The following is a 25,496-nucleotide window of genomic DNA, read 5'->3' as shown; positions in this document are numbered from 1 at the left end:
TCCGAGTCAAAACTACCTGCCCATTTTCTCAATTAGGAAATCTAGACCGTACTCCTGCCTCCTGATGTCATGGTCCCACCCCTGATATCACTCATCCTGTCCCAGTGACATCACATCTCCTGCCTCAATTACATCACCGCTCTCGTCCTGTCCAGAGTGCAACAAACCAAAAGGTGGCAACCCTGTTAGGTAGGGTTACTGCCTTTAGGGGCATGCGGTCCAGGCAGGCCCGGACTAGCAATCTGTGGGTTCTGGCAAATGCCAGAGGGGCTGCTATAAGGTGCTATAGAAAGTCAGTATTTAGTGGGCTGGTGGGGGCTGTTTGGGCCTCTGTGTGGGCTGATTGGGCCTCTATGTACCTGAAATGCCAGGGCCTATTTTTATTCTCAGTCCAAACCTGGGTCCAGGCAGGGGGATGTGCAAGTGACGTAATGGGGCAGGGCTATGATGTGGAGATCAAAAATTGTCTGATCACTGCGTCAATCTAGGAGAATCCTGCCCAGTTTACCTAATTTGGAAAACAGGGAAGGCCAGTTACCAGTGGCGGCAAAAAGCTGCCTCTTGTAACTTTAAGAGCCGAATTTCCGTTTTTTAAAATGGAAACATGGCTCTTCTAGTGCAGCGAGTGTAATAGTGCTTACTGCACTAGTGATGCGGCCCCTCCTCAACCCTACAAGTTAGAAGGGGGGCGACAGCAGCCCCTAAAACGCGCCTGTGGGAGGCCGACTGTGAATCCTACTGTTGGGTTTGGACATGGCAAGGATGCTCGAGGGCAGGGGTTTAACCATGGATTGGGGGGCCGGAACATCACTAATATGGGGTAATTGATGGTATTTAGTTCTTCAAGCTACACCCAACAGTGAGCATAGATAGAGTATTTGTAACCTTGCAATCACTCATGAATTTATAGTTAGAATTAAAGCAATCTAGTTTTCAAAGATTGTCATGTAAGGCACACCCCTCTCTCCCTTGCTGTCTTCAGGGAGATCAATAGATAAAGAAGCAATTTCTCTGGCCCCATAATGAATTCACAAAAACTTTAATTGCTTTTTAAAGGCATATGATACATTATGATCTCCTTGGAACACATTTGTGCATGAACAGCATTCCCAAGTCACCAAATATCATAGTTTGTACTCTACAAATAAGAACACAAGTCCAATGCTTTGAATCGGCATTCAGCATTAGACAGGAAGACAATGTCCCTCCTACAGGGAATTCTCCACTTCATTATGTCAATAGGTTAAATCCTTTCTTCGCTTATTCCAACGGGATCCACGTTATAATAGATTATCTGCAAATATTATGCCGATTTGCATAATGAATTAGATTTTAACTGACGTATGAAATGTCTCTATATTACACTTTCGAAATGCAACATTTAGGAACTCATTATGCCGGCAGAGATCGAGGGAATAAATTACGCATTTTATTTGTGACAAGGGAAATTTCATAGAGCGATTTTCAAAAGTATTGTTAATTATATTTTTGCAAAGCTTTGATGGATGGTACTGGAATTTACATTCCGCTGAGCACCAGTTAATGAACTGACTTAAAGGAGAATCAAACACTAACATTTCTTTTCTTTATCTGTAAAGGTGGCCATAGACACAACAATTTTATCGTACGAAAAAAATTTTTGTACGATATTCGGTTCGTGTATGATGGGAGATGAGCCGACCGATATCTGCAGAAGACTTGGATATTCATTGGTTCATTGACCGGGCCGGACAAAAAATTTTGATCTGGTGCCTTTGAAGGTACCTGAACGTCGGCCATTGTTACTGCTGAATCGTCAGATACAGGTAGAATTCTATTGTTTCTCCCTGTATATCTGGTAACTCAGCTCTACACGTGTGTATTGAAACAATCTTTCTTGCAAGCATCTTTTCCAGGAAAGATCGTAATTATAACATCTATGGCAGCAAACAAAGAAACTCCTAGAAATGAGAAATGTTTTTCTTAACAAAAAAAAAAACTTTGCCTCTCTCCTATGTATTCCAGTCAGGTTTAACTGCTTTATTTAATTACCGTATTCTCCACCAACTCTGGCATGGGATATTTAAAGGGCACCTGTCACTCAGACAGATTAAACTGTATAATAAAAGTAATTTTCAAATTAAACATGAAACCCAAATTCTTTTTCCTATTAAAGCATCAACACCTGTTATAAATGCTTTTAAAAGTCTCAGCTGTCAATCATATATTGCCTGCCCCTCCTCTATGCTTAAAGGGGTGGTTCACCTTTACGTTAACTTTAATACGTCATAGAATGGCTAATTTTAAGTAACTTTTCAATATATTGTCATTATTTATTTTTTATAGTTTTTAAATTATTTGGCTTCTTCTTCTTCTGACTCTTTCCAGCAATGCTCTGTAAGGCTACACATGTATAGTTATTGCTACTTTTTATTACTCACATTTTGTTTTAGGCCTCTCCTAATTATATCCCAGTCTCTTATTCAACGCAATGCATGGTTGGTAGGGTAATTTGGACCCTAGCTACCAGATTGATGACACTGCAAATTGGAGAGCTGGTAAATAAAAACTTAAAAATAACTTAAAAAACACAAATAATAAAAAAGAAAACCAATTGCAAATTGTTTCAGAATATCACTCTCTACATCATACTATAAGTTAATTTAAAAGGTGAACAACCCCTTTAAGGGGTTTCCATTTTGCTCTTCCTAGATGTCACTTTCCTCCCCACATTGCCCTCCCTCCTCGCCATCTAATTGTGCAGCCAGGGTATGGGTATGGGCACCAGGTGTGCCATTCTGGAACATAAAGATTTTGGCTTGATACAATGCTTGCCCAAATAAGTGTCCACAAATAGCTGCTACCTGCTTTCTGTGATCGTAAATTCCAAGACTAAAAAAAATAAATTTAAATAATTTTTATAGTGTAAGTGAAGTTTATTTTGCAGATGCATAACCCCACCCCTGATCCACCCAACCATGACTTATTATGCCAAAACCCTACCCTGAATCGTCCAAACATCGAATGCATTTGTTTCCCTCCCTCCCTTTTTGGATTCTGTCTCCTCTTCCTTGTAGATTGTAAGCTTTAATGTGAAGGGACCTAATTTCTCCTTTATTGATTTATAATACATTTTTCTATACACGCCTTGTAAAGCACTGCATACACTTTTGGTGCTATATAAATAAACACAAATATAGCAATATGTGAGATCTCCTAAATTAATATAATTGCAGTATCAGCTAAATTGCTGTCTAATGGTGGTAAAACTATAGTGGTGGTAAAAAAATAGTGGTTGTCTGGGGACGCATAACAAAATTGAACAAAATTGAGGAAAACTGCAATATTTTTATTTAAATGTATAGGAATACAAACAAAGAACTGGAACATTTTCTTGTGGATTCTGAGAAAACAAAATTGTTTTAAAATTACTGCCACTGGGTGAAGAGTTTGTTGAAGTGGAAGGATATTTCTTTCCTCATCTGATGTATTTCAGCATGTATGGCATCTAGTTGTTTCTGGATCCTTGGCAGGGCAGAGACTTCAGCCAGTGAAGCTGCTGGTGCTTCGGTAAGTGACGCTGCGGGTGAAACAGCTTGTGAGGCAGGGTTTGTGGCGGTGGATAAGCCAACTAGTGATCCCTTGTTGGAAACTGTAGGTGAGCCAGCATTAGAAGCTATAAATCTTCTAGAAGAAACTTTGGCTGGTGAAGCTATTGGTGCTCTAGATTGTGAGGCTAATGGTAACGTGGCATGTGATCTTGTGTCAGAAACTGCAACGTAGAAGGCTACTGGTGCTTTAGATTGTGAGGCTAATGGCATCTTGTTGTTTGGCCTTGGATTAGAGACTGCAGCATATGAAGGTACTGGTGCTCTTGATTGTGAAGCTATTGGCATCTTGTTGTTTGACCTTGGGTTAGAGACTGCAGCATTTGAAGCTACTGGTGCTCTAGATTGTGAGACTTTTGGCAACTTGCCATGTGATCTTGTGTCTGAAACTGCAACGTAGGAGGGTGCTGGTGCTCTAGATTGTGAGGCTAACGGCATCTTGTTGTTTGACCTTGGGTTAGAGACTGCAGCATATGAAGCTACTGGTGCTCTAGATTGTGAGGCTAATGGCATCTTATTGTTTGACCTTGGGTTAGAGACTGCAGCATTTGAAGCTACTGGTGCTCTTGATTGTAAGTCTATTGGCAACTCGTTATTTGACCTTGGGTTAGAGACTGCAGCATATGAAGCTACCGGTGCTCTTGATTGTAAGGCTATTGGCAACTTGTCATGTGATCTTATGTCAAAGACTGTAGGTGAGCTTGCAAAGGAGGTTGCGCATTTATCAGAATCAATGACTGCACATGAGCCAATGTTGTAGGCTGCATATGAGCCAGGGTCAGAGGCTGCAGGTGAGCCAGGGTTAGACTCCATAAGTGAGTCAGAGATAGCAGGTTTGCCTGCCTCACTGTATGCAGAGCCACAATCAATGGTGTATACATAAGTACTGGCATCAGAGTAGCCATAGGAGAGAGTGTCATCGTTTGCATTGGAGTCATCATCAGGATAGCCACAGGCATCATTATCAGTGTATACGTATGAGTCAGAATCAGAGGACGTAGAAACATTCCCAGAGTAGCCATAGGAACCCGTTTCATAAGGATCATTATCAAAGTCTGCAACAAAATAGTTGTTGTACAAGTCTGTGGCAGTGGCAGAATCTGCATAGTCAAATGCTACAGGTTCGGTTGCAGAGGTACAAATGCCAGTCTCTGCAACTGAACCAGGGTCAGATTCTGCAGGTATGCCTGCATCGGAGACTGTAGGAGAGTTAGCATCAAAGCATGCAGTAGTGCCAGCATCGAAGGGAACAGGCGAGCGAGGTTCAGAATCTGTAGGTGTTTCAGCATCAGAAACAGCAGGTGTGCTGGTATCAACTGAAGATGGTGTACCATAATGCTGCTGTGAATATTGATGTTGACCCCTGGAATGCCTCAGGTGTCTGATATGATCTACAGAAAAAAAGGGTGGAAAAAGTCAGATTTTCAAAAATAATATGGTTCCTGTATCAATCCCACGTAGTGAGAACTAAAACATCAAACGAGTGTCTACTTCCAGTGAGACCCCAGCAATTGTCTCAGTATTTATGCCTAAAAATTTTGTTTGTTCTATTTTAAAGAGGAAATAAATCACTGCTAATCTGTTGAAAACAAATACCGCCCTCTCCGCCAGCCGCACTCTGCTTGATGAGTTGGGGGCCAACGTCTTTGGCTCAGTCACATCTGGTGCCTGTGTCTCTGATGACAATCTCCAGCCAGGAGCAAGTGCAAAGCAGCTCAGCTTCCATGGTGCTAGCTCCTGCTCAGCAATGACCAGGCCCGGACTGGCAATCTGTGGGTTCTTGCAAATGCCAGGGGCTGCTATAAGATGCTATAGAAAGTCACTATTTAGTGGGCTGGTGGGGGCTGTTTGGGCCTCTGTGTGGGCTGATTGGGCCTCTCTGTACCTGAAATGCCAGGGCCTATTTTAATTCTCAGTGGGGACCTGGCAATGACTGCAAGGCAACTAAAAACTGGGTGTGTGGCATAGCCAAAGATAGCCAAAGGCCACCAACCCTGCTGTGCGACTCTGCAGTTAGTAGAGTAGATACTGGAGGCCCTAAGACTTCACCTGATGGCACAGATGTGGTTGAGAAGGACCAGGGGACCTTTGTGGGGCTTGTCTATCAATTAAAAAAGTGAGAGTAAGTTTGGTTCTTATTTACTTCTGCTAATATTTACCCCAATAGGATTTTTTTCTCACCAATATTGATCCATGCAGCTAAGTTACCCTCAACTACAAGGTACTCTTTTATTATTACATCATTTTAAAAATTAGAATTATTAGCTAAAAATCAGGGATTCACCGAATCTAGGATTCGGTATTCAGTCAGGATTCGGCCATTTTCAGCAGGATTCGGACAAATCCTTGTGCCTTTCCGTACCCTTAAAATCATTTGTCACAAAACAGGGAAGTAAACATTTTTTTAGCCAAGTGCTGCACGTACAGCTCTCTTTTACCACCCCCTCACTGATTCGCATATGCAAATTAGGGTTCGGTTTTCGGCTGAATCTTTCACAAAGGATTCAGCTGAATCCAACATAGTTGATTCGATGCATCCCAACTTAAAATGGACTCTAAAGGAAATGGTATTCTCGTCATCTGGAGCTTTCTGGATAACGCATATCTGCATAAGGGATGATTTTTTGGACAGACATAATATCAAAGGCTATTGTGATACTAAACTCTATAGTTAGTATAGATATGGGTATATAGAATTTAATTAAAAGTAGGGAGAAGTGTGTGTATGGATGCTGGGTTTTCATTTGGAGGGGTTGAACTTGATGGACTTTGTCTTTTTTCAACCCAAGTTAACTATGTAACAATGTAACTTCACTAATTTGTTTCCTTTTTTTGCCTTAACCTTATGCTCTTTCTTTTTCTGTTGCATTTGTGTACATTCTCTAACTTCTGATTTTTAAAACACCCTCTCGTCCATTTTGAATATTTTTTACCCTACTCTCTTGTACTGTTACATTATTTCTGTCGCTCATTCAGCCTTGAAGTTTCACCCGTATCAAAGTCTGAGTCTGGCCTTGTTGTCTTGGGGAGGTTATCTTATGTAGGTACAGGTATGGGATACATTATCCGGAAACCCGTTACCCAAAATGCTTTAAATTATGGAAAGGCCATCTCCAATTGACTCAATTCAACTTTAATAATAAAACAGTAGCTTGTACTTGATCCCAACTAAGATATAATTAATCCTTATTGCAAGCAAAACCAGCCTATTGGATTTATTTAATGTTTACATGATTTTCTTGTAGACTTAAGGTATGAATCCCATATAAAATAATATACAATAATAATAAAATTTACAAATGTTGTCTAATGTACACAGATTCATTTAGCAATTGGATATGGTATGGATGTGTTTATAAAAGGTGTACTTGTCTACTCTGTGCATTTATTTCAACTGAAAATCGATATATTGCCTTGATCACTTCATAGTTTAAGTACATTTCAGGATATACACAAATATACAGGTAGCTACCAAAACAAAGGGGTCAAAAAAATGTGTAAGGACCTGCCCAGTCAAGACCCAAGGACCTGTATGTTCTGACTAGTGCTTCTTCTGTTAGAGTCACAGGAGGCTGTGGGACGTTATGCCACTGCAGTACTGGACCGTTAAATGTGAGGTTTAGCTTCAGTATGTTATAGAATGACTAATTCTAAGCAACTTTTCTTTTTATAGTTTTTGAATAATTTGCCTCCTTCTAACGCTTTCCAACTTTCAAATGACTCCATCTAAACACGACTGCTCAGTAAGGCTACAACTTTATTGTTATTGCTACATTTTATCACTCTATTCAGGCCTCTCCTATTCATATTCCAGTGCCTCATTCAAATCAGTGCATGGTTGCTAGATTAATTTAGACCATAGCAATCAGATGGCTGAAACTGCAAACTGGAGAGCTGCTGAATAACAAGCTAAATAACTCAAAAACCACAAATAATAAAAAATGAAAACCAAATGCAAATTGTCTCAGAATATCACTCATCATACTAAACGTTAATTAAAAAGGTAAAACACCTCTTCACGTTCACTCAACGATGTAGCCCCTGCCTAACTGATTTATTACTGCCTGTTGCCTGCATTGACCACTAACCAGTTATGTGAATAAATCTGTTACACATAAAGACAATAAAACATTCCCAAAATTACTTCGTCGATTGAATGCCTGCAACAGAGCAAGGCGCTTTAACTGGCTTCTCATTGAGTCTGTGTGATGATGGATTTGCCTCAAAGTTCTTTATCAGTCTCGTCACAATCCACCTTTGAGGGTACTCAAGTAGTAGAAAGATCTGGTTGATGAGATCTGAAACAAAGAAACGCACATATTAACAGCAATGTAGTTGTATTCATACAAACCTTTAGCTAATGTAGACACTTCTTACTCTGTTGCAATGCATCCCCAAGCAGCAATGCACTGGGAAGAACTCTAGGATGGCAACTAATTTGGGGGCTCCAGTGAGTAGCACAAATACTGGTGTACATTATGGAGAAGGGATGGTTTACCTTAACTTTCAGTATGTTATAGAATGGCCAATTCTAAGCAAGTTTTCAATATTAGTTTTTTTATAGTTTTTTAATTATTTGCCTTTTTATTCTGATTCTTTCCAGCTTTTAAATGGTGGTCACTGACCCCATCTAAAAGCAACTGCTCAGTAAGGCTACAAATGTATTGTTATTGCTAGTTTTTTTTTTACTCATATTTCTAATCAGGTCCTCGTAATTTATATTCCAGTCTCTTGTTCAGATCAATGCATGGTTGCTAGGGTAATTTGGGCCCTAGCAACCATTTTGATGAAATTGCAAGCTGGAGAGCTGCTGAATAAAAGGCTGAATAACTCAAAAAGTAATAAAAAACCAGTGCAGAAATGAAAACCAATTGCAAATCATCTCGGAATATCACTCTCTACATCTGGGGTCCCCAACCTTTTTTACCCGTGAGCCACATTCCAATGTAAAAAGATTTGGGGAGCAACACAAGAAAATGAAAAAGTCCCTTGGGGTTCCAAATAAGGTCTGCGATTGGCTACTTGGTAGCCCCTATGTGAACTGGCAGCCTACAAGAGTCTCTACTTGGCACTATACTAAGTTTTTATGCAATTAAAACTTGTTTCGAAGCCTGGAATTCAAAAATAAGCACCTGCTTTGAGGAGACGGAGAGCATCATCCAAGGGGTTGGAGAGCAACATGTTGCTCACGAGCTACTGGTTGGGGATCACTGCAGTCTACATCATACTTAAAATTAAATTAAAGGTGAACAATCCCTTGAAGGGCACCATGAAGGTACATTTAGCTCTTCTTCTGACATGGAAATGGGATGTTTACATATCTCCCTAATTAAGGCTGCAAAAAAGGTCCTTATCAAATTTATCTATTTCCTTATCCATTAAAGGATAAGGAAAGGTGCATTCACTGCGGGTGCCGATGTGTTAGGCACCCTCCAATGAAAGTAATCCCTATGCTGGTGCTCTTTTTAGAAAGAAACTGCTCAGAGCCAGGGTGAAACTAACAGAGCAGCAATGTTGCCATCTTAACTTTCCTGAGCATCCCTATTGCTAACACTCATGCATGCGACATTAGAGTGAAATTGGCGCAACTTTAAGTTATGTCCGTGGGGCCAGTGGAGTAAAAAAAAAAAAATTGGGGTTGTTCACACTGGAAAAGAGGCGCTTAAGGGGTGATATGATAACTATGTATAAATATATAAGGGGATCATATAATAATCTCTCTAATGCTTTATTTACCAGTAGGTCTTTCCATCTGACACAAGGTCACCCATTCCGATTAGAAGAAAAGAGGTTCCAGCTAAATATTGGGAAGGGGTTTGTTACAGTGAGAGCTGTGAAGATGTGGAATTGTCTCCCTGAATCAGGGGTACAGGCTGATACATTAGATAGGTATAAGAAGGGGTTGGATGGTGTTTAGCAAGTGAGGGAATACAGGGTTATGGGAGATAGCTCATAGTACAAGTTGATCCAGGGACTGGTCTGATTGCATCTTGGAGTCAGGAAGGAATTTTTTCCCCCTCTGAAGCAATCGCTACAGTCCACTAGAGTGAAATTCCGCCACTCTCCATTCATTTCTATAGGATTTTGAAATGCGTATTTGTCAAAGGACGAACTTTCCCTTTCACCCATTGATACTTGTAGATATCAGGGTTATGGTTGTATCCCATATATACTCTATATATATATATATCATCATATAAAAATGATCATATAAATATATTCTTGTATATATCGTTGCTCGTCCATCAATATGATTCTCAACTAGGGATATATGATTCTCGCTCACAATGAGTAAGTCTCTCTTGGATTTAAATAAATAATTACTCAAATTGAGCCTGGCCCCGAAGTTCCCCCTGGGCCTGACTTGAACCATTCAGATTCACTCAGGATATTAACCAGACAGCTTTATTTGAGGATTACATTAATACAGAGTAATATAATACAGAGTATTAAATAATAGCTCATAAGTCCTGAAAGCTTGTGAGGATGTGGAGAGAACAATTAGCAATACAACATGTTACAATTTAACCATTTCTTCTTTCATGGGGCTGACCCAGTGGCATCCAATCATCATTCTTGTTTAAAGGGGAAGGAAACCTAGTCGGCGCAAACCCCCCACCCCCCCATCCATTTGTTGCCAACCCTCCCTCCTCCCCCTGGCCTACCCGTCCCGCTGGGCAAATGCCCCTAACTTGTTACTTACCCTTCTGCGCAGGTCCAGTCCAGGGAGTTCACAGACGACATCTTCTTCCACGCGATCTTCTTCCTGCTGTGAACGGCGTTTTGGCGCATGCGCAGTAGGATCATTTCGCCGGTATGGATCTACTGCGCATGCGCCAAAAGTCACGCGCATGCGCAGTAGATCGTACCGGCGAAATGATCCTACTGCGCATGCGCCGTTCACAGCAGAAAGAAGATCTCGTGGAAGAAGATGTCGTCTGTGAACTCCCTGGACTGGACCTGCGCAGAAGGGTAAGTAACAAGTTAGGGGCATTTGCCCAGCGGGACTGGTAGGCCAGGGGGAGGAGGGAGGGTGGGCAACAAACGGGAGGGGGGGTGGGGGGTTTGCGCAGACTAGGTTTCCTTCCCCTTTAAGCATAACTGTGTCTCTATTTCCATCTTAGGGACAGACTCATAGTCTCAGTACAAAAGTCACATAAGGTGCATCTACTGTGTCAGCACAATGTCCAGAATGGTATCGGTGCTGTGGTTTCTGAAACTATATGTGTCTTTCTTAACCTTGCACTAAGTATACTTGTGACTTGGGACAACAGATGTATTCCTTGTTCTGTGCAAACATTCTACAACCCTAAGAGAATGGCCTTTAACCTTGAGCTTCTTCTACAACACAGGAATTTTGTATTAGTGTCATGTTCTATAATCTTTGTTCTTTGATAATAACCACTTATGGCTTAAATCTAAAACCCTGATATCTACAAAACTCTTTTAAAAATCCCATAGAAATATACCCCTTGGAGAGGCTTCAAATTGGGTTTTTTATCTTCCTCAGGATTAACTAGCAGTTAGGCAGGTTATATATAGAGCTAAAAGGTTGAATTTGATGGACGTGTGTCTTTTTTCAACCTAACTTACTATGTTACACTAACCACCTGGCCAGTAAAAATGATGCTTGATGCCAATGTTATTAATAGGAAAATAATTGCAGAAATATTGGAAGGCCGGTATGTTTTTCCAGAAAAGGTAACAACCCTACCCCCAGACTGTTGCATTGTTTAAAATTTGGGCCTTAAAATGTGGGCCTAGACCCAGGGTATAGGGTTGCCACCTGGCCGGTATTTTACCGTCCTGGCCAGTAAAAATGACGGTTGATCCCAATGTCATTAATAGGGAAAAAAGATAAATATATAGGAAGGCCGGTATTTTTTTCCAGAAAAGGTTACCGGTTAAATTAAGGAATGTTGGCCTGGAACTTAGTATTTGTACCTGGATAGAGAACTGGCTAAAAGATAGACTACAAAGAGTGGTGGTAAATGGAACATTTTCTAATTGGACCAGTGTTGTTAGTGGAGTACCGCAGGGCTCTGTACTAGGTCCCTTGCTTTTCTACTTGTTTATTAATGACCTGGAGGTGGCCATTGAAAGTACTGTTTCTATTTGTGCAGATGATACTAAATTGTGCAGAACTATAGGTTCCATGCAGGATGCTGCCACTTTGCACAGTGATTTGTCTAAACTGGAAAACTGGGCAGCAAACTGGAAAATGAGGTTCAATGTTGATAAATGCAGGTTATGCACTTTGGCAAAAATAATATAAATGCAAGTTATACACTAAATGGCAGTGTGTTGGGAGTTTCCTTAAATGAGAAGGATCTAGGGGTTTTTGTAGATAACACGTTGTCTAATTCTGGGCAGTGTCATTCTGTGGCTACTAAAGCAAATAAAGTTCTGTCTTGTATAAAAAAGGGCATTAACTCAAGGGATGAAACATAATTCTGTCTCTTTATAGGTCCCTGGTGAGGCCTCATCTGGAGTATGGGGGCAGTTTTGGACTCCAGTCCTTAAGAGGGATATAAATGAGCTGGAGAGAGTGCAGAGACTAAGTGCAACTAAACTGGTTAGAGGGAGGGAAGAGTTAAATTATGAGGGGAGACTGACAAGGTTGGGGTTGTTTTCTCTGGAAAAAAGGCGCTTGTGAGGGGACATGATTAGACTTTACAAGTACATTAGAGGACATTATAGACAAATAGCAGGGGACCTTTTTACCCATAAAGTGGATCACCGTACCAGAGGCCTCCCCTTCAGACTAGAGGAAAAGAACTTTCATTTGAAGCAACGTAGGGGGTTCATCACAGTCAGGACAGTGAGGTTGTGGAATGCACTGCCGGGTGATGTTGTGATGATGATTCAGTTAATGACTATAACAGGGACTTGGATGATTTCTTGGACAAACATAATACAAAGGCTATTGTGATACTAAACTCTATAGTTAGTATAGATATGGGTATATAGAATTTATGTGACAGTAGGGAGGGGTGTGTGTATGGGGCTGGGTTTTCATTTGGAGGGGTTGAACTTGATGGACTTGTTTGAAATGTGGGCCCAGACCCAGGGTTAGGAGAACAGCAATAATTAGTCAATGGAAGGAGCATAAAACAATAACCTCCTCTTTAGAATTTAGGATGAGTTTTCCTTTCTGGCCATAAAGGTTCTTGTATACTGCCATGCAGTTGGTCAGACCTAAAAACCTGGGATGTTTCCAGGCCCCAATGACCAAATTAAAACCATTTGGGTGCTATGTATCTTTTTACTACACAAAGTCCCTCCCTAACAAAATCTAACTCCTCCTCACAGGCGCCACTACTACTAACAACACAAACTTCCCCAGCAGCAGCTGCAGCTTACTTGTACTTTCTCCCAGTATACCCCGCGTGCCTGCGACACGTCACGCAGAGCAACGCCCCGCCTCCTCTTCACCCGGCTTGCCCCAGACAACAACAACAGCTACCGGCGTACTTCGCGGTGAGCCGTCCAATAGTCGCGCAGCAGGAACAGACTTCGGCAGCTGTGATTGGCTGAAGTGGAACATCCGGGTTCCCCAAAGGAAGTAAGTGACGTTTCCCGACCAGGCTGGAGCCGGAGGAGGAGGAGAATGGCTGCACAGGGAGGTGGGTTTTTTGAAGCTGGGAGAGACCGGCTCCGTTTTGGTTATTTGTGGTTGGTTCTATGGGGAAACAGCTTCTCTCAGTCATGGGAGTTGTCGCCTAAGTGAAGTGGGCACTGAGCATTTCAGCAGATGGTGGTAGGTATTTACACTCAAGGGATTTGCAACCTGTGGCTTTTGCTTTACTGCAACTTCCAGTAGATTTGGACAACGTTTGGCTTCTTATAGCTTTGTGGGAGCCTGTGATCTCTCTGTTTTTAGTGCATTCAACTGATATTGTTCCTCATTAAAGGGCCAATTCTAAGCAGTTGCTTCTCATTATTTATTTATTTTAAATAATTTTCTTAAAAATAATTTGCCTTCTTCTTCTGACTCTTTCCAGCTTTCAAATGTGGGTCACTGACCCCAGCTTAAAAAATGCTCTGTCAAGTTAAACATGTATTATTCTCGCTACTTTTTATAACTCCCCAGACCCTTCTCCTGTTCACATTCCAGTCTCTTATTCAAATCAGTGTGGGGTTGCTAGGATAAGTAGGACCCTAGCAACCAGACTGCTGATATTGCAAACCAAACTGGAGAGCTGCTGAATAAAAAGCTAAATAACCTTAAAAAACATAAGTAATAAAAAATGAAAACCAATTGCAAATTGTCTCAGAATATCGCTCTCTACATCGGTGATCCCCCAACCAGTGGCTGGACTGTGACATTTTGCTCCCAGTGGCCTCAAAGCAGGAGCTTATTTATGAATTCTTGGCTTGTAAGTCTCCTGTAGGCTGCCAGTCCATATAGGGGCTACCAATAGCCAATCACAGCCCTTATTTAGGACCCCAGCAACTTTTTCATGCTTGTGTTGCTCCCCAACTCTTTACGCTTGAATGGGGCTTATGGGTAAAAAAGGTTGGGGTCCCCAACTCTCTACATCAAACTAAACTCAAAGATGAACAACCCTTTTAACAGTGGTTGCTTCTAAAACTTTCTTGGGCATTACATACCATGATTTCTGCACCCTCCTGTGTGTCGTAAACAATACAGGTATGGGACCTGTTATCCAGAATGGGGGGTTTCCGGATAATGGATCTTTCCATAATTTAGATCTTTATCCCTTAAGTCTACTAGAATCATGTAAACGTTAAATAAACCCAATAGGCTGGTTTTGCTTCCAATAAGGATTAATTATAAGAAAAAGGAAATTTATTTTAAAATTTTTGGATTATATGATTATAACAGAGTCTAAGGGAGACTGCCTTTTTGTAATTCAGAGCTTTCTGGATAAAGGATCCCATACCTGTAGTAACATTGCACACACTATTCCTAGGGCATGATTGTGACACCCCTCTGGACATTTAAGTGCTTCATCCGCAAGACATACAAGGTAACACCTTCCTGCAACTTCTACTGAATCAGCTGCTTTATGATCTTTGTTTTTAATACGGCTGCACGAAATCCACTTTTCTGGATTTATCCGAACCCCTGAATACTTTGCGAAAGATTCGGCGGAATACCCAATCCGAATCCTAATTTGCATATTAGGGGTGGGAAGGGGAAACCGTTTTTTACGTCCTTGTTTTGTGACAGTCACAAGATTTCCCTCCCTGCCCCTAATTTGCATATGCAAATTCAGGTTCGGCCGAATCCTGCTGAAAAAGACAGAATCCTGGATTCAGTGCATCCCTAGTGTTTAATAGTCTGCTTGAATCAGTGGTGCAAGCAACAGGGTTCGGTGGAATTTTAATACATTTTTTTTACTTATAACTACAGATGTTCTGGCACAAAGGGTCAGAATAAGTTTGTGGCTGTTCCTGGGTTATAGAACTTCCGTTTGCATCTGTAAACAATGCCAATGTGATGATATTCTGTTGATCTCTACAGGGTTTCCAATTTGTATCAAAGTAGTAATATTCAACCAATGGAAACACTTATGATCTGCAAGGTGTAACTGGGCACAATATAAACTGGTGATTGTGCTTCCTCCTGACCAAGTGAGCAGTTTATTGGCAAACGTATGGCCAACAGATTTCAGGTCAAACATTAGCCAGATCTTTATTGGGCGGGTTACAAAATCCATCCACAAATCGTCAGGGTTTTTTTCTCTGAGTGAGATTGATTAAGCGAAATCCAGTACTGAACCCCCGGACTGCTGCACCAACATACAGAGAAAAAGAAAAAAAACGTGACGAAGCCTGTGAAACACGATGAAGTGGAAAAGCCGCTGCCCTGTCCCTGGGCCTGTCGAGAGGGAAAAGCGGCACTTCCAGGAGGACAATTCACGATCTCCGCCAATATTACACTATAAGAGCTTCTTTTCCAGACATTTAAGAAAACCGGTTCTCCCCTGCACCATTACGATACCAACTGCTGTGATAAGCCGACATTCAAGAATCTATTTTCCGAGTAGATCCGTTGTTTCGTTAACCCCTGGAAAGAAGAACGCTACACTACATTTCGTTATCTTTTATTTATGTACCGGCAATTAACTTTTTCAATCGTGAGCGCACCGATCTTTGATACCGTAACTTTCTGTTTCACACTTTGGACATGCCTGCTTTATGCTGACCTGAGTATAAGCCAAGGTAGACTTTTTCAGCACATTTTGGGTGCTGAAAAACTCTGCTTATCCTCGAGTATATACGGTACTAAATGTTATCATGAAGGTGAAGGGAAAATGATGTATTGCAAGAAATCTCTATCCTCTATTCTCTGTGATCTGAAACACCCAAGGAAGCGACTGCCCAGCTTATTGTGTTCAGCTACTTGGGTTTAGCTCTGGCTTCTCTTTTTCTTTCTTCTGCAGTTTCCCTGGCTATGGCTCTGAATCCTTTACTTTATTCACCACCTTTACCTACAGCTCCCATGAATATGGCACAGACACCTTCCTCTATAACAGCTTCCACTGGTAATAATTCCTGTACTTTCCTCTTTTACTTCCCAGGCTATGGTACTAACTGTATCCCTGAACAGTCTGTGCAATGATCTATATAAGCAAAGTGTGGAATGACTGGTTTGTGTTTTATGTAGTCTTTAAAGAGATTCTGTCGTGATTTTTATGATGTATTTTTTATTTCTAAATTACACTGTTTACACTGCAAATAATTCACTCTTCAATATAAAATTTCATTCCTGAACCAGCAAGTGTATTTTGTAATATTGGTGTGTAGGTGCATCTCTGGTCATTTTGCCTGGTCATGTGCTTTCAGAAAGAGCCAACACTTTAGGATGGAACTGCTTTCTGGCAGGCTGTTGTTTCTCCTACTCAATGTAACTGAATGTGTCACAGTGGAACCTGGATTTTACTATTGAGTGTTGTTCTTAGATCTACCAGGCAGCTGTTATCTTGTGTTAGGGAGCTGCTATCTGGTTACCTTCCCATTGTTCTGTTAGGCTGCTGGCGGGGAAGGGAGGGGTGATATTACTCCAACTTGCAGTAAAGAGTGACTGAACTTTATCAGAGCACAAGTCACATGACTGGGGGCAACTGGGAAATTGACAATACGTCTAGCCCCATGTCAGATTTCAAAATTTAATATAAAAAAATCTGTTTGCTCTTTTGAGAAACGGATTTCAGTGCAGAATTCTGCTGGAGCAGCACTATTAACTGATTCATTTAAAATAAAAATATTTATTCCCACGACAGTATCAATTTAACTATACTCATGGGTGTTTAATGGTTAATTTTAGAGTCCCTTTTGCAGGTTATGACTTGCTGAATATACAGCCAATCATCCTGTGGGGCTTTCAGTTAGATCTTCGTTTGCCCATACCCGTGAAATTCACACTAATCTGATTGGCCTACCAGTTGGAATGCTTCATTTTATGTGCGGCAATATATGCTGCTACTCTTGAAGAAGTTGGCTGTTTATTTGGCCATAGAAGACTGGATAATCACTGGAAGGGTTTGGCGGGGCGGGCTGGAAGGCTTTCAGAGGGGCGGGCTGGAAGGCTTTCAGAGGGGCGGGCTGGAAGGCTTTCAGAGGGGCGGGCTGGAAGGCTTTCAGAGGGGCGGGCTGGAAGGCTTTCAGAGGGGCGGGCTGGAAGGCTTTCAGAGGGGCGGGCTGGAAGGCTTTCAGAGGGGCGGGCTGGAAGGCTTTCAGAGGGGCGGGCTGGAAGGCTTTCAGAGGGGCGGGCTGGAAGGCTTTCAGAGGGGCGGGCTGGAAGGGTTTGGGCGGGCTGGAAGGGTTTGGGCGGGCTGGAAGGGTCTGGGCGGGCTGGAAGGGTCTGGGCGGGCTGGAAGGGTTTGGCCGGGCGGAAGGGTTTGGCCAGATCCTGCTGAAAAAGGCAGAATCCCAAACCAAATCCTGAATTCGTTGCATCCCCACTCCAAATGAGTGTTCATGGGCCTTCAGTGTAATTGTATAATTGGTATCCAGCCCACCCAATTTGTATGGACTTGTGTGGTCTTACTTGGAAATGAATTTGAACAACGTTATGAGGGTACATCAATCATTGTAACTGGGCATCTCTGTTTGATATTTCAGAAGTAGCCAAGTATATACAGTCACAGAATGGAATCCCCCCTTGCAATCCTGTCAGCAGTGCTATGGACCCCTATCATGCCTGCAGTATTCTCCAGCAACTCAAAGCAATGTACGACGAGGGCAAGCTGACTGATATCGTGGTACAAGTGGATCACGGGAAACATTTTTCTTGTCACAGAAATGTTCTTGCAGCAATCAGTCCTTACTTCAGGTATGAGCTGCTCAAGCATAGCCACGTCATTATCATTATGCCTCTTCTAATACTGGTGGGAATCAATGAGTTAGGGCACAATTAAAGGCAAGGGTTTTTTTTGTTTTGTTTTTTGGGCTTCTTGATTGTTTAATGCAATTTTCTAACTTATTTTATTAAACTTTAAGAAATAAAAAATTCCAACTGAAAAGTTGCCAGGTTCAGCCATTTTATAACATTATAAAAGTTAACTTAAAGCGAACCACCTCTAGCCAAGCTCTAGCCATGACTCTTTGCAGCTTTCAAATGGGTGTCGCTGACCCCTTCTAAAAAGCAAATGCTCTGTAAGGCTACAAATGTATTGTTATTGTTACTTTTTATTACTCATTTTTCTATTCAGGCCTCTCCTATTCATATTCCAGTCTCTTATTCAATTAAGTGCATGGTTGCTAGGGGAATTTGGACCTCGTAACCACACTGCTGAAATTGCAAACTAGAGAGCTGCTGAATAAAAAGCCAAATAACTAAAAAAAAACACAAATAAAAAAAAATGAAATATAATTGCAAATTATCAAAAAATATCACTCTCTACATTATACTAAAAGTTATTTCAAAGGTGAACCACCCCTTTAATATACTTCATTTCTTTCTTTTTTTTCTTTCTTTTTTTTTTTTTGTGGGTTTGAAAAAATGTAGCTTTTGGTTCTGTAGCATTTCTATTTGGAAATTCATCTGTGGTTTTAAAAAGAGACTGGAAGATATTGATAAATACGGAAAAATGAAACTGAAACAGTTGTAGCCTCACAGAGCAAGTTATTTGGCTGCTGAGATTACTGCCCCCCCCCCAACCAATTGGAAAGCTGGTAAAAAATAGCAGAAGAGGAAGGCAAATCATTTAATAAAATACTGGATTGTCGACTATAACAAAACCAGCTATAAAATGTACAAATGATGAAAGGCCGTCTCCCATAGACTCCATTATAATCAAATAATTCAACTTTTTAAAAATGATTTCCTTTTTCTGTGTAATAATAAAACAGTAGCTTGTACTTGATCCCAACTAAGATATAATTAATCCTTATTGGAAGCAAAACCAGTCTATTGGGTTTATTTGATATTTACATGATTTTCTAGTAGACTTAAAGGAGTTGTTTACCTTTAAATGAACTGTTAGCATGATGTAGAGTGTGATTCTGAGACAATTTGCAATTTATTTGTTTTTTTATTTATTTAGCTTTTTATTCAGCAGCTCTCTAGTTTGCCAGGATGCAGATTCCCCTAGCAACCATGCACTGATTTGAATAAGAGACTGGAATAGGAGAGGCCTGAATAGAAAGATGAGTAGTAAAAAGTAGAAATAACAATAAATGTTTATATTTACCGAGCATTTGTTTTTTCAGATGGGGTCAGTGACCCCCATTTAAAAGCTGGAAAGAGCCAGAAGAAAAGGGCAACTGATTCATTAACTATAAAAAAATAAATAATGTAGACAAATTGCTTAGAGTTAGCCATTCTATAACATGCTTAAAGGACCAGTAACATAAAAAAAATTTGAAAAAAAAAAAACCACCAAGTCACTTTTAACTTTAAATTAAGAGATAACTTTAAATTAATTAAGAGATAACTTTAAATTAAGAGATAACGTACTGATTTTCTGCTTGCGCTCCTCTTCCAAAACTTGCGGCGCTCGATTTCTCCTCCCTGCCTTCTATTGGTGATAGCCAGGGAGGAGAAATCAAGCGCCGCATGATGGATATAATAAAGACTTTATTTAAAGTTAAAAGTGTCTTGGTGTGTTTTTTCGTTATGTAGAAACAAATTTTTCAAAAAATATTTTCTACGTTACTGGTCTTTTGAAGTTAACTTAAAGGTGAACCACCCCTTTAAGGTATGAAGATCCAAATTACAGAAAGATCTTTTCTCCGGAAAACCCCATGTCCCAAACATTCTGGATAACCGGTCCCATACCTAACACTATATACATCTATACTAGTGTTTATTCCTATATACCGTACATGTATATAAATGTGTCCTTTATTTATACATCATGGTACAGTGTCTGTGTTCCAGCATTGAGGGACGTTCCTTTCTTATACAGATGCTGTAAGGAACTATTTCAACACAAGAAGGCAGTGCCGATCCATTGAGTTTAAAGGGCATGTAAAGTCTAAAATAGAATAAGGCTAGAAATGCTGTATTTTGTATACTAAACATAAACACGAACTTACTGCACTACAAGCCTAATCAAACGAATAATTTATGCTTTCAAAGTTGGCTACAGGGGGTCACCATCTTGTAACTTTTTTAAACATCTTTGCAAGACTAAGACTGTGCACATGCTCAGTGTGGTCTGGGCTGCTTAGGGATCATCATAAACAAAGCTGCTTGGGTTCTGCATGGCTGGGAAGTAAGGTGGGAGCTCCCCCTGCTGTTCATAAGTATGATTGTTTCCCTGCAGAGCGAGTTAGGGACCGTCTGACAATTCCTATCCACAGCAGTAAATGAAGGGAGAATTGCACTGCATACAGTCAGGTTTCTTATAAAAACTTAATTAAAGTATATTGGAGATAGGTTTCTTTTTCATTAAAGAAAGTAAAAATGGGATTTTATTTCTTTGCCTTTACGTGCCCTTTAATCTATCGATCTATCCCAGCAAAAATTTAAAATAATATCCTTTTTTTTTTTCTTTTTTTGTTTAAATTAGATCTATGTTCACTAGCGGCCTTACCGAGAGCACCCAGAAAGAAGTGCGGTTATTTGGAATTGAAGCGGAGTCCATGCAACTTGTATTGAACTATGCATATACATCCAGAGTTCAGCTGACTGAAGCCAACGTCCAAGCTTTATTCACGGCGGCTAGTATCTTCCAGATCCCCTCTCTCCAGGATCAGTGCGCGCAGTATATGGTCAGTCGCTTGGAACCACAAAACTCTATTGGAGTCTTTAGCTTTGCTGATCACTACGGCCATCAGGAACTGAAGGAGAAAGCCCAAGACTACATCCGTAAAAAGTTTCTGCACGTCACCAAAGAGCAAGAGTTTCTGCACCTGACGAAAGAGCAGCTCATAAGCATATTGAACAGCGACGACTTGGACGTCGATAAGGAAGAACACGTTTACGACAGCATCATCAGTTGGTATGAACACGAGCAGGAGACGAGAGAACTGCACCTTCCGGAAATATTTGCCAAATGTATCCGCATGCCCCTCATGGAAGAGACATTTGTCGAACAGATCCCTCCCATATTTGCACAGGCTATGCCCATAAACTGGGTACAGAAGGGAAAGATCAGTGCCAACTGCTGTACTCGGAGGCTGGGCATGACCGCTTCTGAAATGATCATCTGCTTCGAGGCCGCAAACAAACACTCAGGAAAAAAGCAAACTGTGCCTTGTCTGGACACGCTGACAGGAAAAGTCTATAAACTATGCAAACCGCCTGGTGACTTGAGAGAAGTAGGGATCCTTGTGACCCCCGATAATGAACTCTACATCGCCGGGGGGTACAGGCCGAGCAACAATGATGTCTGCATAGACCACAAGGCAGAAAGTGACTTCTGGATGTACGACCATTCAAGCAATCGATGGCTAGCGAAGGCTCCCCTCCTCCGAGCGCGAATAGGCTGCAAACTGGTTCATTGTTGTGGTAAATTATATGCTATAGGGGGCCGTGTTTACGAAGGGGACGGACGCAATCCGCTTAAATCTGTCGAATGCTATGATACAAGAGACAACTGTTGGACAGCCGTGAGTTTAATGCCAGTGGCAATGGAGTTTCATAGCGCCGTGGAATACAAAGACAAGATCTATATTTTACAGGGTAAGCCATTTTATTCATTGTTTTTAAATGGCAGTGTAGGTATCCTCTGCACTCCTGCTGCTGCCATCATTTTTCCAGGCACAGGACTGGGAGCCTCCCAGTAAAACCCCCATTGCAGCTGTGAATGAGGAAAACTCGAATATGCTCAACTGTCTTCAGTGGCGTTCAGCTAATTTATTACGCATAACCTGAAAATGCAATGTTTCACACTTGAAACTGTCTCATCTTCATCATGCCAATCACTTAACATTATATTTGTCTCTCCTTTAATTCTCTGCATAGACCTGAATACCCTTTTAAATTGCAGATTGGTGTATTCTCCATGTTTTTGAAGGGCAACTGTGTGTCTTAAAGGAACCGTAAACCTTAAAATTAGTGAATGTAAAATTGATAAGGGGCTATTCTAAGCACTTTTGCAATGTACATTCATTATTTATTTATTTTTTATTCCAAGTTATTAAAAGCTTTATGTACTGTTAAAAGGAGACATTTTATGTAAAAAAAAAAAAAAAAACAAGAATGTACCAGTGCATTATACTCATTTAGATATAGAAGAATTGTGCTTAAAAAGTAGTGTTTCAGGCTGATTTATTGAATATTTCTGTAAAAACCCTAATAATCCCTCCCTTCTCTTCTACTTCCTGCTCCCTGAATTCCCAGGCTGTGCAGGGGGGCCGGCTGTTGACAGCTCACTGCACTGTAGGACAGGAACCAATCAGCAGCTAGCAGGACCTGATAGGGAACTGAAGCCTGTCTGTGCTTGTGTGGACTGCAGGGCTGTGATTGACTGTCCCCCTCCTACCGTGCTTCTGGCAGGGACCGTTAGGACACACCCACCCCTCATTTGAAACACAGACAGAGACCAGAGACCATCTACAGGGAGCTCCAATAAAGGGGCTATTTTTAAAGATAATATTAATTTTTAGCACCATGTAAAAGCAACACAATTTATTACTTATAATTGCCTATGAAATTAGGGTTTTTTCATTTCTTTTATATGTCTCCTTTAACATCGGTGAATTTTGTTACAACAGCGCCTTCTGATGGCCATTTTCTGACCAACAAGTAGTCAAGGAGAGAGAAAGAGGCTGCTCTGATGTTTTTCTGGTTAAGAAAGATTTGAGAAAGGTTTAACATTTTTTCCCTAAGCAGAAGAACATCAGAGCAGCCTCTTTCTTTCTCCTGACAACTTCCTTGACTACTTGGTGGTCAGAATAGTCATAAACTGACCAGCAGGTGGTGCTGTTGTAACAAAATTCATTCATATTAACAGCACATGTATCCCCTAATATCTTGGCATTAAAAAAATAATGAACGTACATTGCAAAAGTACTTACAAAATTCACTTATTTTTTAAGGTTTACTTATCCTTTAACATAAATGTCCCTCATTTCATTTACTATAGTGTCCCTCATTTGAAAGCTGGGAAGGCAGACAAAGAAGGCAAATCATTTAAAAAATAATAAATAAAAGTGAAGACTGAAGTCAAGACAATAGTTCCCTCCTCTGAGGAACAATTTTTGGAGATATATGTTACTTATAAATCCTGCCTTAACAGAATTTAATACCTCCAATACATACTGGGTCAACTTATGTGAGCCACCTTTAATTTTTATTTTTCCATTATTATGCCTAGGTCCTTCTTTGAAGGAAGCATTTTTTCTGCCCATGTTTTTGTATTATTCTTGCTCTAATGTGCACATATAATATATTGGTATGTGCTTAAGAATGCTGCTGTGCTGTTGTCTAACAACAAATGGCTCTTTTGAAATCATGGAGTATTCTTTTATCTTGCAACTCGTATTCCCATGTTGTGATTGAGTCGTTACCAGGTAAGATTTGTTTGATAAACAACTTATCTTTCCTTTCTTTTATTTTTTTTATTTTCCTGTAACAGATTGCTATAAGGTCATAGCTTATTATGCAAAGTATATTCTGCTTGTATATCCTTTCATTTCACACATATCAGTGGGCGCTGCCATGTTGATCCCCCAGACACTGCTTTATGATGGTACAGTTAGTTCGGACACACTTATGTATAGTTTTATTTATGCTTATGTGTGGGAGTTTACCATATTGTTTCCTTTCGACAGTTTGAGGATATAGTTTATTGTATATCCAGAACTTACTTTCTCTGTATACCTGTGTTTGGGCATCTATGTACTAAATTGATATAACTGAGCTGGGAAAATTACAGAAGGCAATAACGTTAAGTGGAATGTGTACGTTTTGAGACAAGGCTATCAAGTCACCACCTCTTGGTTGACCAAACTAGAAATCAGTGCATGTAATGTTATTCCATCACTTGTATCATCGCAAGGACACAAATATGTATTATAATATTCCCTTTAAAAGGAGAACTAAACCCTAAAAATGGCTAAAAATGGCATATTTTATGTAGTGAACTTATTGCACGAGGCTAAAGTTTGAGCTTGTCAATAACAGCAATGATCCAGGACTTCAAACTTGTCACAGGGGGTTTTAGCCTTTCCTTCTCTTTTAAAACACTTAAGGTCAATGTATAAATACAGGACAAATTGTCCTAGTGCAGCTGAAAATTTGAAACCGATTAGTGGTATCTCCCTCTAACATATATAAATATATACATGTTATTTGTATCAGATATTAATCTTGTAATTTTATAATCTAGGGGACGTGTTCCTCTGCTATGACCCACCAAGAGACTACTGGTGTTACCTAACTCCCATGACTGCGCCCCGAGTCCAGGGAATGGCAGCTGTATACAAAGATTCTATTTACTACGTGGCCGGAAGCCGCGCAAACCACCGCGTTCTCACCGTGGAGGCCTACGACGTCGAACAAAACCGGTGGACTCGAAAGAAAGATCTTCCCTGTGAACAGTCTTCAAACCCGTACATCAAGCTGGTGGTTTTTAAAAGTAAACTTCACCTCTTCGTCCGAGCGACCCAAGTCAGCGTTGAAGAGTTTGTGTTCCGGACGAGCAGGAAAAACTCTCTCTACCAATACGACGAGATAGCCGACAGTTGGAAAAAAGTGTACGAAACTCCCGAGCGGCTGTGGGATCTTGGCCGCCACTTTGAATGTGCAGTCGCTAAACTCTATCCACAGTGTCTTCAGAAAGTTCTCTGATCTCCGACCTTTCTCCTGCTGACACCGTGTAACCAAACTGTCGGAAACTTCGCAACTGTCAGTATTTCGTTTGACATGGACACGTCTTGTACTTGGGACGGGTGCTTAGAAAAGTTGCAGTAGGAGTTTTGGTGAAGGGGTCGAGCTACATCAGTTTATCTTTTTTTTAATTTTTTTTTCACCATTTATTTTTGGTGAACTCTATGTTTACAAAGTGCAATTATCGGCGTTTTTTTCGCATGGTACATGGTTGCTAACCTATGGCAATTCAGCTGTTGCCAAACTATAACTCTCGGTGTTGTCTGACAGTCACCTGTTGGAAGATGCTGGGAGTTGTAGTTGAGAGAGAATTTTTTGTGTGCTAGTGTGTGTGTGTGTGGTACAGGTTAGCCAACTCTGTTTTGTTGTAATGTAGAACCAGTTTTTGGTGCTAGAGTGGTTTCATTAAGGGTCGGGGGGAGGTTTTGGCATTCAAGGGATTATTTAAAGTAAATTATATATATCTTTTCCTTTGTAAGATACAGAATATCTATGCACTATAGGGGAGTAGATCTAGCATTAACAACTGCAGCTAGGTTTTTAAGGGAGCAGTTCCACCTATTTATTTTATTCTTGTGTAATCGTTTGTTGGCATTTGTACTAAAGAGAGTTTGCGGCTCTAAAACAGGATGGGGATTCCGATCATCCCAAGTACC

General features: G+C 40.7%; 2 protein-coding genes across 5 annotated transcripts; one reads left to right on the top strand and one right to left on the bottom strand.

Annotated features, from left to right (window-relative positions):
• Positions 1-3,313: 3,313 nt before the first annotated feature.
• Positions 3,314-13,082, bottom strand: LOC108715926 (clumping factor A). Its single transcript, XM_018261488.2, has 3 exons — positions 12,951-13,082; positions 7,732-7,885; positions 3,314-4,978 (listed from the first exon to the last, which is right to left on the bottom strand). The coding sequence occupies exons 2-3, from the start codon at positions 7,781-7,783 to the stop codon at positions 3,408-3,410; spliced, it is 1,623 nt and encodes a 540-aa protein (XP_018116977.1). The 5' UTR covers positions 7,784-7,885; positions 12,951-13,082; the 3' UTR covers positions 3,314-3,407.
• Positions 13,061-25,496, top strand: kbtbd8.S (kelch repeat and BTB (POZ) domain containing 8 S homeolog). Of its 4 annotated transcripts, XR_005961037.1 has the most exons (5): positions 14,812-16,102; positions 17,682-17,892; positions 20,576-21,690; positions 23,327-23,522; positions 24,341-24,472. XR_005961037.1 is itself a non-coding variant. In XM_018261485.2 (4 exons), exons 1-4 carry the CDS (start codon positions 13,198-13,200, stop codon positions 24,799-24,801), a joined length of 1,803 nt encoding a protein of 600 aa, XP_018116974.1. In that variant the 5' UTR covers positions 13,061-13,197; the 3' UTR covers positions 24,802-25,496. The 4 variants fall into 4 exon arrangements, 3 of the variants coding, with proteins under 3 accessions (XP_018116974.1, XP_018116975.1, XP_018116976.1); XM_018261485.2 differs by lacking the exons at positions 14,812-16,102; positions 23,327-23,522 and adding an exon at positions 13,061-13,213 and having other exon boundaries at positions 24,341-25,496; XM_018261486.2 differs by lacking the exons at positions 14,812-16,102; positions 23,327-23,522 and adding an exon at positions 13,208-13,347 and having other exon boundaries at positions 24,341-25,496.

This window comes from Xenopus laevis, chromosome 4S (assembly GCF_017654675.1).
Source record: "Xenopus laevis strain J_2021 chromosome 4S, Xenopus_laevis_v10.1, whole genome shotgun sequence".
NCBI classification, from domain to species: Eukaryota; Metazoa; Chordata; class Amphibia; order Anura; family Pipidae; genus Xenopus; species Xenopus laevis.
Note: the sequence above shows the minus strand (reverse complement) of the source record. Positions and strands in the feature narration are given on the sequence as shown.